This window comes from Fukomys damarensis, unplaced genomic scaffold, assembly GCF_012274545.1.
Source record: "Fukomys damarensis isolate Sample0158 unplaced genomic scaffold, DMR_v1.0_HiC HiC_scaffold_10, whole genome shotgun sequence".
Classification (NCBI taxonomy): Eukaryota; Metazoa; Chordata; class Mammalia; order Rodentia; family Bathyergidae; genus Fukomys; species Fukomys damarensis.
The window spans coordinates 17044113-17066870 of NW_022900922.1; the positions used below are offsets into that span (position 1 = coordinate 17044113).

The window sequence follows — 22758 nt, forward strand, 5'->3', positions numbered from 1 at the left end:
CAAAAAAAAAAAAAAAAAAAAAAAAAAAAAAAAAAAAAAAAAAGAATAGATTCACAAGCAATAAGGATAAACTATTGTCCTCACTTTCCTTTTTTTCCTCCTCTCCTCCCCTTCTCCACTTTCTTGTCCTTACTTTTCCATTCATATTTTTCCATACTTTCATTGGCCTAAATTCAGGTATAGAACAGAACATAAAAATGTTGAAAATGTTAATTTTTAAATGAATTTTTAGTTTCATTGTTGGACTTTCTTAAACAAGTGGGGGCATGGACCTTGGTACTAGATTTTAAAACACAACAAACACATCTGTGCTTTAATACAGTGAAATAAATCATTAAAAAATTAAAAAAATATATTATAAAATTGTATTTAGGAATTCTATAGAGATGATGAGAATTTGGAGATCTTCAGTGGAAGAAAATCTGGTAGCCTCAAGTGTGGTTCAAAATTGCCTAGCAGAAAACAGCATATGGGATTTTTTGGAGAGTTTGAAGAGAGTGTCTAGGACTCTACACTAGACTGAACTTGACCTAGTCAGTTCTAATCATAAGGCTGGAATTTAATCCCCTATAAATGATAGGCAGTAGCAATGGGCCCCCATCCTGCTAGCATGTGAGCTGGTTGCCAGTGGTGGTCTGGAATGGATTTGAAAGAGCTTTATCTTGCCTTCAGGACACTCTAGAAGCTCTAAGACAGTCATGGACTGACAGGCTGTGTCCCTGCCCCTTCTTGGGGCTTCTTCTATCCCTTTCTCTCGGTCTTGCTGCATCCTGCAGTCAGATATAAACAAATCCAGCTTTCCCCAGCTCCCTGGCTGATCCATATGCTAGACCTCCTTCTTGGAATTTTTTCTTTCCTTTCTGACTGGCAAACTCATTCTCAATGTGCGGGCATCTGCTTGGCTGCTGCCTTCTCCAGAATGTGTCTCTAAGTATCCTCTCCTAGCTGCTCTGCATAAGTGTTGCACAATTTGCACTTAATCATCATCACTTGTCTAGCTATCACCCTCAATCCCAACCCCAGGCTCTGAGCTCTGATTTAATTGCTATAATATACCTAGGGTCTATCACTCAGCCTGAAAGGCAGCAAAGCAATCATAAATAATACTTATATAATAATTTTATAATTAATTGTATAGCATGGGAATAAAGACCAAGTTCTGCCTAGGGAAAAGATAGAGCATGCAAACAGGCAACAGGCATAATCAGAGTTATGATTATACCCATATTAACATTAATATATTAAGGCAAATGCTTCATGCAACAAGAACAACTCATAACAGTATGGTACTTAATATGGGGCAGGTATTGTTTTGTTTTACTATATTAGCTCAATTAATTCTCATACAATAAGATGTTAGCAAGGAAGCATAAAGGAAATCCTTGAGGGATGAACCAGTGAGTGGAAGAGAGGAGAAATAAAACCCTTTGGGTTCTGTCTTTTAACTATTCTGAGTCACCTCTTTTCTTGTGCATTTTCACTACCATCATTGCATTGTGAGATGAGAAGTGCACGTGAGGTGAGCGTGATACACATGGTCCCTAGATTCGGTGCCATTGCAGTACTGTTTAAGAGAGTGTGGCACCTGAATGTGTTAAGACCACTGTTCTGGAAACAACAGAAAGTCTGTGAAATATACTATTGCAACATCAGAGGTTACTCTGAGTAGTAGAGGTGGCCAAAGGTTTTGGGGGAAGGCTGCGCCTCTCACCAGCTCATTGCCTTTGCCCCCAGGCTCTGCTTCCAGACTGGCTTTTGTAAAAAGCATCTAAATGTGACTTTTTTAAAAGTAGTTTTTAAACAAGTAGTTTATGTAAAATATATAGCAGAAGTGTCTGTCTTTCCAAAGTAAGGCGAGGCCCTGAGTTTTAAGATATTTCTAGGGTGTCACAATTACACACTCTTGGATTAGCTGAATGTGGGAGCATTTGCTACAGATACCTACATCACCCCACTAGAATAATGTGTCATCTTACAGGAATTAAAGGGGTTCTTTGTTAAGTAAACCTTGCATACCTTCCCTGAACTGGATTTAGACATGTGGAGAACATAATATGAGATTTGTCTTTGATGACTTGCAAGAGGAGGGAGAAATGCATTTTATAACTATCCAAGAAACAGATTCAGTATATTTGAGCACTTCTCCATCAGATTTTTCATTTGACTTCACTAATTTTAAGGAAGTGAGACAGGGGGAGCATGGGAGTGACTTCTACCAGCTGCCCGGAAGGATGGTCACTGGAGAGAAGGGAGTCTCTTGGAAATCTATAACAGCTGCTCCACATGGGAATAACAAGCTTGACTTCTCCTGCCTGTCATGACACAAGGCTCTCTGCATCCCTCACAGGGCTCCTGGCCAAGCTTACCTCCCTCCTTAGCCAACCTCTACTGTTGACCTGTGTCACTGTGTCTCCTTATGAAAAGTCCTAATTCCTTTTTCCAACTGACAAATTTCTACTCTGCAAGGCTGCCATCGAATGGAACTCCCAGGACACTGACTAGGTCACATCCATCCGTTATGCACAGATATACTGCCTTGCCACTTTTCTTATTATTGAAACAAAATGCCCAAAGTTAAAAGTGGAAGGGTTATTTGGCTTATTTCGTAGAGGTTTTAGCTCATGATTGGCTGGCTCCAAGGCAGGGAGGCAGAAGAGCAACAGTTCAGGGTGGCAGAAGACAGCAAAAGCAACAAGAGACCTTAACAGCATCTTTCCGTCCCTTTTATCTTATCCAGACTATTGGGATTAGGGTAGTGCCAAACCAATTAGTGGGCTGATTTGGTAATCACAACCCCTTACTCTCAGCATCACATACTCTAGACTCAGCCACCTCTGAAAAAGCCCTATGACTGCATGAGGCTTCAGGAGAATATCTAGAAACAAACCACAACATGTACATTCAAGTACAGCATAGTGTGTGTGGGCTTAGTGCAGTGGTCCCCTACCCAGCAGCGGTGCCATCTGGAAAATGCAACCTCTCCATGCCTTAATTTCCTCATCTGGAAACAAGAGTAATGGGGGTACCTTATAAGGTTATTGCAATAACCAAGTAAATAAATTGGTATCTATAGAGTTCTCAGAACACTGCCTGGCCCAGAGAAAACGCCCAGTGAAATTCATCATTATAATTTTTATTGTTTTCAGAGTCAAGTACAATGATGAAGATTGGATAAATCACAGAAGAGCATCAATCAGTCACTCTCTTTTTGCCAAGAGAAGCAAATCACCTTTAGACTTATCTTTTCTACCACTTGTCACTGCTGGACTCTGTTTTCATTTCACAAGTCAACCAATAAAATATGATAGCTACTGGAAGATCACCAGAAGCTTTGAAAGAATCAGTAAAGACCAGTAAACACCTGGATAAAATATTGGTTTTTTTCTGAGTATAAAAATAATGTTTATAGTAGAAATTTGTGAAAAGAGAAACATAAAAAGAAAAAATTAAAATAACTCCTAATGTCTCCTATTGTGTGTGTGTGTGTGTGTGTGTATGTGGTAGCTACCCAGAAGAATATGAATGTGTATAATAATGTACATACAATAAATAAATAGTATATATGAAACAAATGTAAGTATCATGGTACAAATATACATAAATAATTTTTAGGTGACTGTGGTTAGAAACACAATTTTTATGGATATGTAGTTTATGGTTGTATCATTACTTATGTAATTAGTTTTCTGTTTTTGAGTATTTTGATTAACTTCCATTTATATGCCATATAAATCAGGTAAATTGTAAATTTCCTTGCATTTTCTTTTAGGAGAAAGGCATAGTTGAACAACTGCCACAGGTCATCTTTTATTGTATGTGCATCTTTTATTTGTTTTTAATGATAATTTTTCAGTTATCGAAGGCAAATCATGGTTCTTTATCTGGCTTATAAATTATAGTCTAGGAATTTCCTAAACTCACTAGTGGTGTGTTACTTTTAAAGCAATAGAATGCTATGTTCTGTCAACCTCTAAATAAAAGGATCAACCCGATCTACTTCCTGGCCCATAAGCTATTTATATTTAAGGACACAAAAGTTTGGGGATAATCAAGAGCCAGAGCATCCAAACTGATGTACAAGCTTAGGATGCTCAGAAAAATGCCCCTATAATCTCCCTGCTATGATATAAATCTAAAATGTGCCCCCAAACTCTTTTAAATTCAGAGCTGGGACTTTCATAAAGTGACTGGAGCACAGGAGCACTAAACTTACCAGTGAATCAATCCATTGATGAGTTTGCAACTCAAAGCTTCATTAGGAGTTGGGGCCTGTTGCAAGGGAGAATAAAACTGGGGAAATGACCTGAAAGGATGTATCCTACCTCCTTTCCTCTTTCTTTGTATCCTGGGCACCATGGATTGAGCAGCTTTCCTCTGACATGCCCTTCTACATGGCTGTTTCCATCTTGGAGCCAGTCAACTATGGACTGAACACTGTGAATCCATAAGCCAAAATAAATTTCTCTTCCAGTAAGTCGCTGGTGTCAGGTGTTTTATCTCAGTGGTGGAAAAGAAAGTAATACATTCCCTAGGGATATATTCCAAAATGAGAATCAAGTAGTTTTTTAAATAATAAAATTGATTAATGGAAGTGCTTATGGTAGTTTTCCAAATTTTTGTTTCAGGAGAGAAAGAGAGCGAGAAGGGGAGAGGAGGAGAGAGAGGAAGAAGAAGAAGAAGAAGTAGAGGAGGTTGAGGAGGAGGAGAAGAGTGTTTTTGTACTTTGCAATCAGATATGAAGTCTCATGTTGTAGCTTTATTTCACAGTTGTTTTAAATGTGCACACTGTCTCCGGCAAAACCCATTCTAAGACAATTACAGTAGACTCTGACCTCTGACTTTAAGCCCTTCTTTTAAAAATTTTTTTTAGTACTGGGGATTGAACTTGGGTCCTTGCATTTGCGAAGCAGGAGGTGACACCACTGAGCTAAATCCCTGGCCCTAGGCCCTTCTTAATAATGATTGTACAATAAATCTAAAACTGGGGCAAATACAAGACTGTTAAAACAATGTCTCCCCTTAAAACATCTCATGGCTTCTGGCCTGTAAATTTTTTCCCATACAGGCATTTGGGGATCTTTACAAAATGATGCTTCTGGAGTTTTGCTTGGCTGACATACTGACCGCCGTTCACAGCATGCTGCTTTCTAAGCATCCCCAGAAAGGACTGGCCTTCATGAGCAAACTTTCATCTCCAGACCTGTCACAAGACAGTCCCAGGAGATGCTCAGGGGAACCTTTTGGACATTCTCCCAGTACCATCTTTCCAATGTGTCTACTGCTACACTTGCCAACTCAATCTTATTAGAGGTTGGATCTGTAGATTTAATGGGTCTCTCAGACCAGGGCTCCTGCCTCCTGGTCCTTAATGAGGGCCAGGGATTATGTCTTTTCACCTTGGGTGGGGAAAAACTGGGGTGAGAGTATGGAATCAATGTAAAGAGAAGTTAACTCATTTGAAGATCTTCTATAAGGCTTCAGGAAGTGGGAAGTGATTTAAATCCCAGACAACCTATCTTCCCTGTGGGCTTGCCTAAATATGAAAACACTCTGAGGTTTTCCATTCTATAAACTCTGGAATGGGGCAGCTAGGAGACTTGTGTTACTTCCCTCACATATATAAGTCGTTTTCATTAAAAATTGGGTCATGACTAATTTTTTTCCTTCACCATTTAGAAGGACCCATTATGGAAAACCATTCAGAAGAGATGAGATCAATTTTCGCTTAAAAATTAATTTTTAAGTTGCAAGGAGAAGAGGAAGTTTCGTTTGCCCACCTGAACTTCGCTGAAAATTGAGGGATTTCATGAATAATTTTGGCATCTAGGGTTATCTGATTCTAAAAAGTAAAAAGTGAGGTGAAATCTGAATTCCCACGGATCATCCAGCATTGAAACCTGGGTGATTCAGTAAGTAGCAATTTTGTGGGATTCAACTTTTGAGGGTAAAACAAACACAAATGCTCCTCCTCCGAGGGGTGGGGGCGGTTCCCCAGCGATGCACCAATCAGAGTGCATCCTACCCTATATAAGGCCCGGCAGTCTAGTGTTTTACCCTTGCCAGTGGTCAATATACTTTGGTCTCCTTGTGTGTTATGTCAGAAACGCTACCTGTAGGTCCTGCTGCTACTGCTCCAGACCCCATGGGAAAACTACTTGGTAAAAAACGAGGCAGGAAGGCGGCGGTTGGCGGCTCAAATGCAAAGCAGAAGGTCCAGAACTCTTCAGTGTCCAAGTTGATCACTGAGGCTCTGTTGCAGTCGCCAGACCGAGTTGGCATGTCTTTTGCCGCTCTCAAGAAGTCCTTAGCTGCCGCCGGGTATAATGTGGAGAAGAACAACAGCCGTATCAAGCTGGCTGTCAAGAGCTTAGTAGAAAAAAGAGTTCTGGTGCAGATCAAGGGGACTGGCGCCTCTGGGTCCTTCAGGCTCAGCAAGAAAGTTGTTCCTGAAGCCTCCAAGGGCAGGGGTAGAAGGCCTGCTTCTGCCAAGAACAAGAAGCTGGGCTTGCCCAGGGATTCCAGACCCCCAAAGAGCACTAAACCCAACAGGGGGTGCCAGAAGTCAAAGACTCCACACAGTGAAGCCTCAGGCAGCAGGAAGAAGGCCCAAAGGTCCAAGAGCCTGCAGCCACAGAAGAGCCCCGCCACGGCCAGAGTGGGGAAGGCCAAGCCTAGGAGGCCAAGGTCGGCCCTTTCGAAATCGAAATCTAACTCCAGGAAGGTAGTGTCTAAGAGAGCAGCTTGAGAAGTAAAGGACTAGTTTTGAGAATCCAAAGGCTCTTTTAAGAGCCACCGAAACAATTTTCAAAGTGGTGTGACTCTGCAAACTTACAGAAGTTCTTGCAACGAGTCTAGGTTTTTAATTGCCTACTAACAAATTGGGCTCTGATTAAGAAGTAACATCTAAATTTACATATGTGTTATATGTTTACATATATTTTTATAAAAATAAAGTTCTTGGGTGTTGCCCATTCCGGAAGGTGAATACACATGCAAGGATTTACAGGGTAGGGCTTGTCACTTAAGGGTCCAGTATTTTTTCTGGAAAAGGCCACAGGAATGGGAGTACAGATATGTTCACCATCAGAAAAAAATCTGTTAGCATTTTTCTTAAAACTCCTTAGTCCTATTTACAATTTACTCATTTAATGTCATGTAAGAAGTTCCTTGGTGTCCACAGACTTATGTGGGATCGGTAAATATGAGTAAAGATGTCCTAGAATTTGGGCTATAGAAATGTTTTACCTTTAAAATTTTTTATTAGCTTTCAGCTGAAAGTTTACAATTTTCTGAGTATGACAATACTTTCAGTGTTCAGTTACAGGAATCAGCATATACCAGTGATGGAGAGTTTTAAAGCTTTCAGTGACAGCTATACTATTACATGTCTGGTATATGAACAGATGCAGATGTATCTTTAAAAATGACAATCCTATTGGTCTTATAGGATTGTAATCCTAAGTATAATTCATGTATTTATGAAAAGTGTACAGGCTTCATGAGTCTGCTGGGATACTCCACAGGTTGAAAAATAACGTATTTATCTTAAAGTGTTTGTGGCTGCACAAATAGCTGAATTTAACCTTAAGACACAAAAAATTTATTTGGACTCAGAGTCCAACCTGAAAGAACTATAAAATTAGTTTAATCTGTGATTGTTTCTTCATCTGTGATTTTGCATTCTTCTGCATTCCTCCTTAACAATCACTCATAATAAATCCAAACTGATGTTAATCTATTTCAAACTTTTTGTTTTGGGGGCAACTTTGAGCAAAGGTGAAACCATGCCTTTGACCATTATTTGGTAGTCTTCTTTGGGTAGCTCACTTCTGCAAACTAAAATTGTTCACTAACATGGAAAACGACTATATGCATAATGGTTTCAATTTAGTCATCTCTAGCCCTTGCCTTGTTTAGGTATTAGGATCACTGTTCCAGGTTGAAATTGAGGGTGGTCCAATTACACCCGGCCTGAATTAAGTCCCTGCTCACCACTGTGCACTGTAGGGGCTGTCCCCAGATTCCTGTCCCAGGATGATGACCTGCTGGCCTCAGCAGGTTCTTCGGCACTAGGGGATCCTCTAGATGGGACTGGGCACCTTTGAGCCTGCTTCCCAGCACCCCAAACAGCTCGAATTAAAAGCTGTTAAACCCCATTTCTTCCTCTAGGTTTTGAGCCTGTCCATTGGATCTCCTTGTTTTTGTCTATAGTGTATCAACCATGAAGTCACCCTATCCTCTGCAAAACTACATTTGTACTCCTTTGAGAACTTTAAGCGAAGACGCCTCCCGGGCACTTGTCAGAATGAGCTGCCAGAGCTGGTATTTGTGTACACGAAAGGCCCCAGCCGAGCCCAGCCCACAGGGGGCTTCTCGGAGCTCTCAAAAGGCTGAAAGTATGCGCATCTTGGAGGGAAAAGTTTCTTGGTGTAATTTACGTTTACATTACTTCGTCACCATCATCTTACGACAAAATGTCGTAAAACCACCAGACTAGGAAATCAGTTTTGCCTACTTACCTGCTGCCGTCAAGCTGCTGCCTAACTGATCAGATTTAAACCAGCCTTGACCGCCCTTTATGTGACTTTGTGGGCGGCCCTGAAAAGGACCTTTGTTCAAAAGTACAGGCTGTGGCAGAAATCAGAAACCTCAGCCCCCGAAGCCGTAGAGCGTGCGTCCCTGGCGCTTGAGCGCGTAGACCACGTCCATGGCCGTGACCGTCTTGCGCTTGGCGTGCTCCGTGTAGGTGACGGCGTCGCGGATCACGTTCTCCAGGAAGACCTTCAGCACCCCGCGCGTCTCCTCGTAGATGAGGCCGGAGATGCGCTTCACGCCGCCGCGCCTGGCCAGGCGGCGGATGGCGGGCTTGGTGATGCCCTGGATGTTGTCGCGCAGCACCTTGCGGTGCCGCTTGGCGCCACCTTTGCCAAGACCTTTACCTCCCTTGCCGCGTCCAGACATGGTTGAGATAACAGCACTACAGAAGCAGGGTGCAGCCCTTAAATAGTAGATTTGCGGACCTCATTGAAAACCACGAGGTTGGTAGAAATTTTTCAAAAATTAGTTCAGCGAGGGGGGTGTGGCAAGGGTTAGGGTTTATTAAAATTTCAGTGTTTTGATTGGCCAGTGAAACCTTGCCTTTCGTTGGGGGGCTAGACGGAGGGATACGGGTTTCATCGGCCCGGAATGCTTCATTTTTTTTCTGTATTGCATTACTGTGTCTTTGCACATTTGTAAGTTAAAAGTATTTTTTATCAGGTCAATAATTATAAGCAAAGATTCTCTTTCTACTTTTTAAAGAAAATTTCCACTAATTAGGTAACGACTCCTTGAAGTACAAATTATGTCTATGATAAGTAGATCAATATAGCAAGAGGGTTTCCCTGTGGATACTTTGAGTTCTTCTGTTCAAACCACGCATTTTAACGCGGACAGAGTCAAAACCTTGTGCCGGACAGAGTGCAAACCTGGCCGTAATATTTCTGCCCTCATAGCCTCTTTGGGGACAGAAGTGGAAGAAAACTGCAAATTAAAACCCTGTAAGTGCAAATTCTTCCTCTTCTTCCCTACCTAATTTCAGACATTTATTGAGTGACTCCCTTTCCTGTGAATGTCTGTGAGGGAGGCAGGAAACCTGAAGCTAAATTTGGGGATATTCAGTTAGTGTTGTGACCAGATCGTGATATCCCCAAAGACCACCAAGGAGTCGAGTCCAATGTAATTACATGAGGAATTTATTGCAGGTCGAGCCCGGCAAACTCGAGCCTGGACCTCCAGTGGCACTGTCACAGTGGCTTCCAACTGACCCACTTAAGGGCATGATTATATAGGGGTGGGGAGGCTTTCTCTTTTTATTGGTGCTATTTTTAACTTTTCATTATTAATGGCTATTACTGGGGTACTTACGAGAAATAACTAATACCCATGAGGAAATCAGCGGGGAGTCACTATGTTCTTTGTTTTCAAAGAACACCCTATATAATTGCACAATTAGGGAAACTTTTTATACTTAGCAAAGTATATGATCTTTTTAACTTATCCATTACTAAGCGACTATCGGGGAGGAGATAAGTTCACCCTTGGGTCAGAAGAAGAGGAACAGAAAAACAGGGAGGAGGCTGTTATAGCCCCCCCCCCAGCCCAGAAAACTTAGTCTTGCTATTCAGAGCAAAGGGTAAAGAGGGAGACCACCTTGATCAGAAAACTTGGTTCCTACATTAGCCCTATTCCATGGCTCCTGTGCTGTCTGATCTGCCTGCAGTTCTGAACACGCTGCTCTTCTTGTAGTAATCCCCTTTCAACCTGCTCTGGTTTTTGAGACAAGAATGTACATTTGTAGAATTGGGAATTAATTATATAGGGCTAATACTTGATTAAGGTCATGACAAAGCCTACAAGGTCTTCCCCTTAAAGGCCTTTGATGAGATTAGTGATGTTAAGGTTAATCCCATTTTTTTTTTTTAAAGATAGAACAGCAGAATTCAGTCTGTGTGTAGTTTGAAAAGACTTCTCCAAATTTTCTCCTTAGCTTCCTGCTGCAGCTTTTGGAAGTTTTCAAGGTAAGAATCACTCTTGTTTAAAAACAAAATCATAGTAAATAAACAAATGCCTATTGTGGATGTATAAGATTTAGACTGTGGCCTGAGACAACATATTACAACCTCAGACATATATACAAACTGATGCAGAGAAGGAGAAGACAGGGCAGAATATATAAATGCTGGGCTTTGTTACACTTTTAAAATAAGTGGTCATTTTCTGTACCTAAATTGAGAGATTTTAGTTTTGTGATTATCAACTCACCACACCTCGAACTCCATAACAGGAAATTTAGCTAGTAAGAAAGTCAAACACTACCAAGAAAAAGTGCAAGTTACTGGCAAAACTCTGAAATTGCAATGTGTTAAAATTCATACACATGAAAATATAGTGCATATAATGTGATATGGGGGATAAATTTATGGTGAGCATTACTTTGAAATTTATCCCAGGAAATGCCATTTTCAGTATAACTGTACACCTAGGTTGCTTTTTCTCTAAATCACCTTCACTTATTACAGCATTAAAAATAAATTCTGACTTATTTTGATGTTTTAATTTATTCTTTTTTCCTATTCCTTCTAATATCTCATTTTTTATTTTTTTGCAATAACAATGATTAAAAAATAGTGAATGTGTAAATGATATGGTGGTACAATCTGTAATCTCAGCTACTTGAAAGGCTGAGGCAGGAGGATTACAATTTATAAATCAGCCTGGGCAATTTAGCTACATTTTGTCTCAAAATAAAAAATAAAAAAGGGCCAGGAATGTAGTTTAGCGGTGGAGCACCTGCATAGCGTATGTGAGGCGTTGGGTTCAATCTCCAGGACTGGAAAAGTAAAAAAAATATATACAAGTAGAAATATACAGTACTTGAACTTTTCCACTGTAGGAAGAGTACAGATATTAATCATGTGGTTTGAGAGAGGGGTGGCTTACCCTTCAGTCCCATGTGGCTTCCTATTCTTTCTTGTCACCTTCCTCTCATCCTCCAGGTGAATCTAGTCTGGCAGAACACCATTCATTTGACAGGCGAATAAGGCCCTTTAGATAAAGGCTCTCTAAACCAATGTTGTGGCTAATAGGACTCATGGAACACTAGGACAGTTGAAACTATATTAATTGGAGGTATTTAGAAAAGTATGAAATGTCCAGAATGCTCCCCAGTCTAATTCCATCAGAATATTAGAATTATGAAATAGCATATATGTATGTTTTCTTCAAATAATTTTGAATCAAAGGCAGCCCTATGTACACCAGTACTTTTAAATGTATGACTGCACTTTAGTAAGGAAATTTAAGGATAGAAATACTTTTGAGCTCTGTTACAGTTGAGGAAATGCATATGTATAGTCTCATCAGAGGGCTTAGAAGGGGCCTGTGGGAGCTTTATCAGTCATTTTTGCCCACCATCTCTAGTCTGGGTAGAAAGTTCCTGTAGCCACTTGGCAAAATGGTCTCACTCTCCACTTAGCTTTCACAGCATTTCTCATTTCAGCTGCCTCACCTTTATTTTAGTTATGAAGACCCATTTTCTTGTTCTCCTTCCCTGCATTCACTGTCATTGCTGTTGGCATGACTGGTTCCATAACATAATCTATGTTTCTCCCCATTTCCCTTCCATCTTCTCCTTTCTCTTCTAAGAAAATGCTCCTGCTCTTCCCCATCAGTCCAAATTCTTTCTCCATGTGTACTTCCTGGCCTGGGTCCTTTGTGAGAGTTCTCCTACAAACACTCTCCTATAAACACTCTTAATACACTTTGACTTGGTTTTTTTTGGGGGGGGTTATTTATACAGAGAATTTCTAACATTATCCTTTCTTAAATATTTGCTTCAAAACTTTTATAAACATATTTGCAGCTAGATTAGTTTTTCAAAATTCTCTTGCATACTTTCTTGATGACATACAAAAAGCAAACTATTTTGCATTTGTGTTAATGATGAAACTATGAGCCTAAATGAAAACAAAAAGAAGTCCATTAACCATTTGTATTTAAAACACATACACACACACCCCAAGCTCTTTGGGTAGGTGAAGTTGATTATTCACTGGAAGAAACACAGCATATTTAATCAATCTGCAAAATTAACTAACAATGCTTACACTCAAGTTTATATAAATTATTGGTACTAACCTCCTAAAGAGTTCATTGATGACTTCAAAATTCTTTGCAGCTTTAAGGTCAAAAGCCATAGTTTTGTTTTTTAAAAATAATAACAATACTTTCTACCCTAATATAGTGGATAAAATGTTTTGTAGCACCTGAAAACTACCCATACCAGATTCCTCCCTGAATGATAAAAATAATAAATAGAAGTATGAATTTAGTAGTTAGGAATTTGTGTATGTTTAGAAAAATATTTTAAATTGAAAGGTATAAATACCTGAAAAATACTTTAAGATACTTCTGATTTAATAATAGGAATATGGTAAATTCTAAAATTTTAAAGCAGATTCCCAAGTCACTGTAGAAAACATCAGAGCTACTGCTACTAGGCACAAGAATGAATAATTCAAATGTCATCCCGAGAAGTTGGTAACACCGTGTTTTCTTGCGTGAGAAGTTAAGTGTTGTGTTATAGCCAGGAACTCTACTCTAACCCAGAACGGTTAGATTAAAATTCCAGCACAGCTATTTCCTGTGTAAATTTTAGCAAGTTAACCTTTCTGTGCCTTGGTTTCCATAAACTCAAGATAAAGATGAGGATAACAGTAGTTTTTACTTCAGAGGGGTATTTGGAAGAATTAAATTAACATTCAGACATAACCTGGCAACAGTACTTGAAAATAATTAGCTAAAAATTAATTTTAGAAAACATTCATGTCATAGAAAACTTTACTGAGAATGAAAATCCATCTAGCCAAAAAAGAAAAAGAAAAAAGAAAAAAAATCTCCTTAAAACACACCATGTTTCTCTTTTGTCTTAAACAGTTACAAAGAAACAGAATGCCTAAGCTAACAGGATACCCAGTAAAATGTAAATGTATGCACGATTTCAAAGCAGTCCAGGCTGTCTAATAAAATAAGCACACAATATCCTTTAATATATTGCATTAATATTCTCCAAGTTAAAGAATGCAAATTATTCACAAAAGCAAAAAGGGAGAATACATTATGACCAAAGTCCACAGAGAGAATGGCAATTACAAATTCCAGCCTGTATAAGAACATTTTTAATACTTAAAGGCACAGATTAGCTTACTAATTATTTTTAAATCAGAATGTAGTCAGAAAGAGAACAGTAGATTAAAGCTGATAACTTTATGAGAAATTTTGGCATTTACAGAAAGGTTTTTGCTTCTAAATGTGCAGATGTCCCCAAAGAATGTATTATAACATGTAGAGTCGACACAGCATCCTGAAGTTTGCATTACAATGTGATAGGAGACCTCTGGCTTGTACCTTCCAGCAGGCCTCAATCAGCTGTTACACTTGACTCAGAGATTACTAGGTTTTGTTTTCTTTCTCTTGTTACCAGTTCAGGAACTCAGCATGGCTGAAATCTCAGCCATTCAAACAACTGGTAAATGGTTTGCTTATTTGATATTCAGGGTCGCTGAAAGCGCTATCACTTGCACCAGCTAGTACAACCATTTACCCTCAGGAAAAGCCTAGGCCCAGCTCTCCAGTGTCTTCACCAGTGAGACACATCTAAGGCCAGCAGGTGTCGCCCTCCTCTCTACGGCCACACTGCCAGAGCTGAGAGAAGATAACGTAGAAAACTGAAAATGTAAGTCTTTGACTTCGAATGTGGTTGATTTAAAAACCTGATAAAGCCAGAAACGAACAAAAAAGGATAATGGAGTTTTATTAATTATGATTTCTGTGACAAAATATTAATAAACCAAATGTTATGGTGAAGACTATGGTGTTTCTTGCCATCTCAGACTGAGTAATCAAATTAAACTGGAACATAGCCACTCATGAGGTGAAGAGTAAGAAGACTTTTGCTATCATGCTTTGAATATAGGATGATGTTTATAGAGAAAGATCTCATCAATGTGCTTCTAGCTTGGTTTGGAGATAAAATAGCTAGTGCCTTATAACTTAGATATTACTGTCCCTACACTGAAGAAAAACAATTAACTCAGCTACCACAGTTTAATGAAAATCTTCCATGAAACAAAATGTAAGAAAAAATGAAAAGCGCTGTAAGTGTCCCAAAATGACATTACAATTACATACATAGCAGGGACATGAACATTGGTAAAATTAAGCAGTAAATAAATGTACACTTATTAAAATATGTTAATTTTATACATTGTAACACAGAAATATGATCCTACGAGGTATTAAACAAATTGTTATTAGAGTCTAAAAGCAAATGAAATTGTAAGTTGAATGTTACTCAATTTTCAACTTTTGTAAAAGTGCTAATTACTTTTACTTTCTTCTGTGTAACTTTCATAACCAGAAAAAAACAAAAGGATTTTTAAAAAAGTTGAGAATACTGCTCAAATTTAAAACCTTTTGAGCTGTGTTTGGTCCCATGAGTCACTTGCCCTCCAACACAGCACTTGTAACACAGTTTTGTAGCCAATATATGCAGCAGCATAAAGTCACCATGTGTCCTATGGGTGGAGATATAGATGTACATGATTCTTTGGGTCATGCTTGGATAAATACCTTTCCCAGAGTCTAGATATTCCTGAGTGGCTGAGTTCAAACTGTTTCAAATGTCTATAGCTGGAGGAGACAGTCAGAATCCCAGCAGCCCCAGGAAGATTCCTGGGCATCCTCCAAACTATAGTTTGTCACGGGAATTGACAGGATTCTGACTCCATAGACACTGGCCGGGGGAGGACATTGTAAAGCACAACACAGTCCCAGCCTGACCCCACTAAGCCCAGTCCTTGTGCAGAGCTAAAGAGACAGAGCAATGGAGGCTCAAGGGAGTCAGTGTCTGATCCGTTTGATAAGAAAATGGCAGCTGAGATCCATAGATTGTTTTGTTTTCCTTCATGTGGATCAAGATCACTGAGAAGAGATGCAAAGAGAAAGAGAAGAGCCATCTCCTCCTCCGTTTACTCACTGCCTCTGTACCACCAGGATGTATCAGTACTGGTATGGTTCACACTGCTGAATAGTTGGGATTGAGAGCTGTCTTTCTTGGGCAAGCTAGAAGATTCTCTACACTTCTCTTTCTTCATCTATACCCACGATGGCAAACCTTTTAGAGCTTTCAATGAGAACAAAGAGCCGGCTGTGGCGTGTGTGCCACGGGATCACCACCACAAAAGGGGTGGAGGATTAAGGGCCTACCTCATAGAATATTATAAGAATTGCATGCAATAATGCCTGTATGCAGTGTGCAGGACAGAATATGGTACTACATATTTTTAAAAAAAAATAAGTATCAGCCACACTATCCTTATTATAACTATCCTTTCCATGAATTTCATTACAGGACGGGAGAAATGGTATTTCAGCTTGGGCTTGCTAGGGTGGGACCATCCTGCAGGACCATCCTTTGAAAACCTATGTGCTGCCTTTGTACAAATTAGAAAAATCCCTTTAGGGTACTTCCTCCCTGCCTGCTGTAACACTACCAAAGTATACATAATACCCATTCTTTTCCAGGAAAGGTGCCTCTTCGGATTGAGCAGTGCACAGCCTTCACAGCTGCACAATGACCCATGTCTTGCTGTGAAGGAAGGGAATCCAGGACTTGGTAACAGATGAATTACTGGATAGCAGAGAAAAGGTGACTCACAGGGAAAGTTGAGTGGGTCCTGGATGCCAGCACGAGTACATAAAATTCTATGAGGAGCAGGAGTGTCCATGTCCCAGGGTGAAGCTTTTCTCAGATGTTCAGAAGAAACACAAGTCTCCCAAATTTGAAAGCCTTCTTTCAGAGGTTGGAAGTGAAATGGTGTAGGTGTACAGGCTCAGAAGTGATGGAGGAAATGAAGGAAGCTTCTGGATGCAGTTTGAGATTTCTGCAAACCAGTTCTCTGGGAAGGCAATGCTGGACATGTTCATGCAGGAACTCAAAGAGCTACCTGAGGAAGACTTTTTAGAAAGCGAAGAGGGAAACTAAGAGCAGAGAGTTGTTTGGGCAGTTTCTATTTGTTAAGTCCTACTGTTCTAAAATATGAAGAATTCCACAAGGATGCTCCCTCTTTGAGTCTCTAGTTGTGTCTCCTCCACAGAACAGGTCTGCAGACTGCAAGTCACTCACACCCGGCTAAGACATAGTCCCGCATGGCTCCTCCTGAGGAGATAGGGGACCCAGGGAGAAGTGTCACAGACGTTGGCATCATCTGGCCTCTTTCATGTCCCTTACCCTCCTCTTTCATCCATCTCAACTTGGGCCACTCTTGTCCAGGGGCACTGTTGGATTTCCGGTCCTGTGTTCCCTCTTCTGAAATCATTCATTTGCTTTCTACCTGTTCTTGCTGCCCATCTCACTTCCTAACAATCCATCTACCATCTGAAGTAAAGTGTATCTCTCCTTAACTGATACCCCAGTGGCCGTAACATAATGTCCCAAAAAAAAAGGATACATTCTCTGGTTTCTGTTCCCTCTTTTTTCCCACACCACAGATGTTCAGAGCATGCAGATTTGTGAAATTGGTGACCAGGTACAAAGCCAGGACACCAAGGTGCAGTAGCTCTCACTTCCTGTATACTTCACAGTTTCCTACTCACACGGCTGCTCCACCTTGTAGGCCTTTCCTTTTCCTAAACCTCATCTAAGGAAATGGCACTTCTCTTTCAAGATTCAGAAGCCTCCTTGGTCCCAGTTGTTGTGATTATTCCTTCCTCTGTCTCTTAGAGCATGTGCTCCATATCTGCTCTAGGACCTCAGTGGTCTTTATCTGTGTTAACATGTCAATTCATGTCATTCCCTCCTGAGAATAGCCACAGTGACTTTATCAACCTCAGAATGCCTTCCCTGCCTTTCACAGCACCTGTACAGTATGAAGTGCTCAGAAGGTTAGATTAAGAAATTTAACTCTGAGGGAAAACCCACATTCTTTCTTTCTGCTTCCCTGAGGTGCTGGTGCTCCCAAAGAAAGGAAGAGAGGAAAAATCTTCTCATGGACAGGACTTTCCCGCTGCCCCATTTTCTGCAAGAAGATGAGTTACATTCTATGGCAGAGGCACAATGACACTTCCTCATCCTTCCTACTCACTTGAAGCCTGCTTCTTCCTTAAAGTTCTGAACAAAATTCCAGTAAAGAAGATGATGACACAGACAGTAGTGCCACTGGTGATTCCAATGACCAAGGCATTAGATGGTGAAGGCTCTAAAAAAAGCAAGAGGGAGTTCAAGCCCTTGATTGCTCCCCCAAAGCAAGCCCTCCCCCGACTTCCACAGTGAGCACCCCGGAACCCCTACAACAGATTTTTCTCAGCCTGAGGCTCTTGTTCTTACCCCAGGTTGCTGTGAGGGGCTGATCCAGGCCTGCATGTTCCACTTGGCAGGTGTACCTCTGCTCCTCCCCAAGAGGCACAGACAAGGCCACCCAACCCTGGTAGGTCCCATCCCCATTGGGCAGCACATCCTTCCACCCGCTCTCCTTGACATCCAGTGGCTGCTTGTCCTTCAGCCATCTCATGGTGATGTTCTGGGGGTAGAAGTTCAGAGCCTGACACTGTAACATGGTTGCTGCAGGAGCCACGTGATGAGTCACCTTCACCGAAGGAGGTACTTGAAAGAGGAAGGATGAAGAGAGAGGATCTTTTTACCCTTGCCTAGAAGATTGCAGCTTCCACTTACCTCTATGGGTTGGAGGAAGGACATATCTTTTTCAGACAAAATGGGCTGCAGGAGAAGCACCATTTTTGTGCCCTAAAACTCTTTCCAAGATTCAGCTCTAATGCAGCATTATATGGAGAACAGCCATAGACATAGCTATCTGTTCCCTTGTCAATGTCTCTCTTGTCTGCTCTCTGTGTAAATATGCACACAGGCTCTCAATTCCAGTGGGCCCAACCCTATAAGTATTCTTGCAATAAAGGCTCTCAGAAGATACCAGGCCTTAACGATTGTTGCTATGTATTGTAAAAGTAACTTTAACCTGCAAGGATTCTGCTGTTCTGAAGGACTGTGTCACTGTGTATTTTCTTGCTTGGGTATTCATGTGATAGTTGACATTTCTAAATTCCTAAAAGGTATAAATATACACAAGTTTTTTGGCTAGCTCAAAAGATTACAGATATTTCCTCTTTGGACACATGCATGGGGAAAAATAAGATCACGACTCATGGTTGCATCATACATGTCAATCATGAGGTGAATATTGTAGGACTGGGAGAGATGAGATAATATACACAGCCTTGGCCACCTCTGAATCCTCAGCCAGGAACCCTGTGCCTCTCATTCCTCCGCTCCCTCACTAGAATGTGAGAATAGAAAGGTGCTGTCACCATACCTGACTGGTCCAGAACCCCTCTCCCCAGCTCCAGGAACCTCTGCAGCTGCTCAGGGCAGTCTTTCTCCAAGTAGGCTTTGATCTGCTTCTCCCGAATCTTGTGCTCTTCCCACTCCAGCTTGGTGGCATGGGCTGCAGGCTCTGCTGCTCTCCAATCCAGTGTCTCGGGGCAGAAGTCGAGGTGGTCCTGCCCATCGTACCCGTACTTCCAGAAACCCCTGGTGCTGTTGTCTTCCTGCACCTTGCAACCCAAGATCACCTGCAGGGTGTGGGGCTCTGGCAACACCCCCAGCTCATTAATGAAACCAAAGGAGTAGGTCCCTGACCCTACCATCCCCAAGGCCCACACAACGCCTGGAGGATTATGACTCTCCTCTTTCTGCTCCTAGGACCTCAGGCTCCCAGCTCTCCCACACAAGCCTCCCTAGGCAGTGAGATGCTCCAGCACCTCAGGAAGGCAAGACCTCTCCACTCACCCTTGTTGTGGTTGTGGTTGTCCATGATAGTCCAGAAGTCCACAATGAACATGTGCTCCCACCCTTTCAGGCTCTGACTGAGCTGGAGCCACAGCCGGCTTGAGGTCCTGCTCCCAATCCATGGAGCCCGGGCCTCAGCACGACGACTCTCACGATTGTAGGACACGAACAGCTGGTCATCCACGTAGCCCAGAGCCTCAAACAATGGCAGCCCAATGTCGGGCTCTGAGGCACACATGAAGAGGTAGTGCAGGGTGTGGGAGCCTGGAGAGAGAGCAAGAGGCATTTAGCACTGGCCTCAGGGGGCCCAGCTTCAGAATCGACTTAGCTGAATCAGTTCATACAACCAGCTGGGTCTGTGTCACCCAGTGGAGAGTGAGACACAGTCCTGCATCCTTCCCCAATACAACCTTGGCTGAGTTTCCTGTGCACCTCTCCCATCACAGGTGGCTGCCACCCACTAGCTGTCTATCCCATTATTCCTGACTGGGCAATTTCTTCCAAAACCAACAGACTCTACTCTAGTGAATCCTGAAGCATCTCCAGCCATGGTAGCTGAGCTCAGCAGGTGGGGTTCAGTGCTAATCATATCCAGTCCTAAGAAATTTCCACCTCCAAATACTTTTCTATGATAGTGTTGGCTGTGAAATGCTGGGAGATCTGCTAATGCACAGTTTAAGACAAATGTCCAGCAAACACTGAAGGCGCTCCTGGAAGCTGAGAGGACAAGACTTCTAGTCAGGTCTCCTTCCCTCCATGACAAAGTGAGGGGGCTCAGAGATGCACCCCCAGTGCCTACATTGTCACCTGTCACATGGTAGGTATTTCATAAATGTTTGTTGGATGAATACATGATAACTCTTAGATTTTTACCTCTGACCCTTAACACTAGGCTCTTACTGCTTTGAAATACAACATAGATAACCTGATTAAAATCTCAAACTGATATCCCAAGTTGGGCTCTCAGTTTTCCCCAAAACTGTTTCCTTTGCCTTTACTATTTCAAGAATAGCATCACAAATCACCCTATTGTGAGACTGATGAAATAAAATAAGCAAAGAACAGTGTTGCTTTTGAATTTTTCTCTTTTGTGTCATACATACGTAGATCTTTCAGCAATTTCCTTAAAAAAAAAAAAATCCAGAATTCAAATGTTTCCTGTTTCCCCCTCCCAGCCCCAGCTCAGCCTGCTCTACCATTTCTTGCCTGGGCTTCCTGTTTGGTCTCTCTGCCTCATTGTTCTCATTGTTTTGCTTTCCACAGAGCAGCCAGAGTGAGCGGTTCAAAACCTGTGACAGGTCCTGTCACTCCTCAGAGTCTACACCACAGCCTATGGGTTTTCTGTGACCTTGCCTGTGGGGCCTTTCTGATTCTGCTACCCACTTCTCTGCCTCCAGTGCTGTACTTCTTGCTCTTTCTTCAACCCAGTGTTCTTCTTTTCCCCATCCCTCCCTCCTTTCCTCTCCCCTTCCTTCCTATGGCACCAAAGATTGAATGCAGGGCCTCATATTGAGCTCCATTCCCATCCTTTTTTATTTTTTATTTTGACATGGGGTCTCAATAAATACCCGAGTCTGGCATCCCCCACAACACATGACACTAATCTAGTATTTTTAAACAGGATTTGTTTCCCGAGGAAGATCTGGCTGTGAATGGAGATGCCTTGCTACTAGCTAGTAGCATCTAGTGAATGGAAGACAGGGATTTTGGTAGACATCATGCAATGCACAGGACAGCCTCCATCCCCCCCGACCAAAATTGTCAGTACCACTGGGAATGCCTGCAGGATCTACTGGTCTAGTCCATTGCTTAGAAAGCTGGCTCCCAATCTTTGTGATTTAACCTCGGCTTTTTTTTTTTTTCATTGTTCTGGGGATTGAATTTAGGACTTTGAGCTTGCCAGGCGCTTTGTTGCCCAGCTACATCCCAAGCCCACCTAGGCCCTTCTAACTGAGCTACATACTCACCCTTTTTGAATTTTTTTCTTTTGAGACAAAGTCTTGCTAAGTCACCAGGTTGCCCATGTTGGACTTGACCTTGCAATGCCCCTGCCTCAGCCTCCCAGAGGGGTGGAATTACAGGCATGTGCCACCAAGCTAGCTCAGCTATATTTCTTTCAGGTCTCTGTTCAAATGTCAGAATGCGTGGCTTGCCCTTTCCTCCCTCTCTCACATGTATTCATCAGACATCATTTCTTTGATGTTCTCATCTTTCTTCTCTCTCCCCCTCTCCCCCATCTCCCTCTCTCTTTCTCCCCCATCTATCCCTCTCTTTTTTTAAACTGTCATCTCTCCCATTTGAATGCAAAATATCAGAGGGCAAATACATTGTTCCTTGCTCCTTCCCTGGGCCCAGAACAGTGCAACACAAAGTTGGGACTCATTCCGTACGAGTATTTCAAGTTAACATCAAATTCTATGACTCACTCTGTAACCACTGATGTTTAAGAATCTCAAATGTGAAGGGGAGACTCAAGTTCTACTGACAAAGCTACATAACAGTAGACAAAGTTATCTGCAGCCTGGCCATGCCGCTCTTCTCACCTGTAAAGTGTGGCTATGGTACATATAGTTAGTGCTTTTCTGAGGCTGAAGTGCAATTATGTATGTAAAGTGCTGAGTGCAGACTCTGGGTAAATGGTGAAGACATTGTGAGTTAGCCGCAGTGGTAGAATTTAATTTGTCACGGAGAAAACCAAATTGATTGTATTCTTTGTAACCTGAGGGGAGTTATTTAACCCGAGGGCTGGTGAACCAGTAAACCTACAAATAGCTACTTCCCAAAACATAAGGGGAATCAACAAGATCCCAGACCAGAATGCGGTTTAAAGGTGGATTCACTGGTTAAATGTTAATCATTACTTCGGCATCCTTTAGACAAGGCCCCTTAGTTATACAGCATATCACAAATCCACAAAGTATAGCTGAGAAATGAGAACCTGTTATGTCAGCAAACCTTCAGAAATAACATAAATTTCCAGTGAAAAGAACCATCACCGAGGCAGGAAGGCCTAATTTAGGCCTCTCTGCAGAGCCTGCGACGGGGCCCACCAGGAAGGACGTAGGGTGAGGTAGAATCGGGAACCCGACCAGACTCCTACGTCAATACCCAGCAAGTACTCAGCCCGGTGTTCATCTACTGCCCCGCGACACCGAGGGCCGCTCCGGCCGAGGACACCCTGAGAGGGAACTTCCTGTTCACTAATGACTGGGGGAAACCACTCAGGCTCTGTACTAGAAACAATGAGTCTGAGAATCGAGTTCCAGGACTCCAGGCTCAGCTCACTCAAGTAAAAAAGCAAGAGGTTGATTTAAGAGCGTCACGGCGGTGGCGCGGAGATCCCCGGGCCGGGTGGG

The 22758-nt window shown here is 41.9% G+C and overlaps 4 protein-coding genes across 4 annotated transcripts in view; 2 read left to right on the top strand and 2 right to left on the bottom strand.

The window, feature by feature from the left end:
* The window catches only part of LOC104861515 (histone H2B type 1-C/E/F/G/I), a 9508-nt gene extending 6080 nt beyond the window's left edge, over positions 1 to 3428 (top strand). The window contains exon 2 of the mRNA XM_010622997.3: positions 3147 to 3428. The gene's annotated coding sequence lies outside the window, so the exon portion shown is untranslated. The remainder of the gene's footprint in view (positions 1 to 3146) is intronic.
* A 2417-nt stretch (positions 3429 to 5845) lies between these two features.
* LOC104861621 (histone H1t) lies at positions 5846 to 6867 on the top strand. The gene has a single exon (XM_010623097.2). The coding sequence runs from the start codon at positions 6095 to 6097 to the stop codon at positions 6743 to 6745; it is 651 nt and encodes a 216-aa protein (XP_010621399.1). The 5' UTR covers positions 5846 to 6094; the 3' UTR covers positions 6746 to 6867.
* Positions 6868 to 8615: 1748 nt separating this feature from the next.
* LOC104861510 (histone H4) lies at positions 8616 to 8961 on the bottom strand. Its single transcript, XM_010622991.2, is given in 2 exon segments — positions 8616 to 8699; positions 8701 to 8961. Coding segments are annotated over 2 exon segments (345 nt in total).
* A 7733-nt stretch (positions 8962 to 16694) lies between these two features.
* The window catches only part of Hfe (homeostatic iron regulator), a 6800-nt gene continuing 736 nt past the window's right edge, over positions 16695 to 22758 (bottom strand). The window contains exons 2-7 of the mRNA XM_010623096.3: positions 22503 to 22635; positions 19403 to 19673; positions 18927 to 19202; positions 17927 to 18202; positions 17685 to 17798; positions 16695 to 16759 (exon numbers count right to left, since the gene is read on the bottom strand). Coding sequence (XP_010621398.1) covers positions 16719 to 16759; positions 17685 to 17798; positions 17927 to 18202; positions 18927 to 19202; positions 19403 to 19673; positions 22503 to 22635 — 1111 coding nt within the window. The 3' untranslated portion in view covers positions 16695 to 16718. The remainder of the gene's footprint in view (positions 16760 to 17684; positions 17799 to 17926; positions 18203 to 18926; positions 19203 to 19402; positions 19674 to 22502; positions 22636 to 22758) is intronic.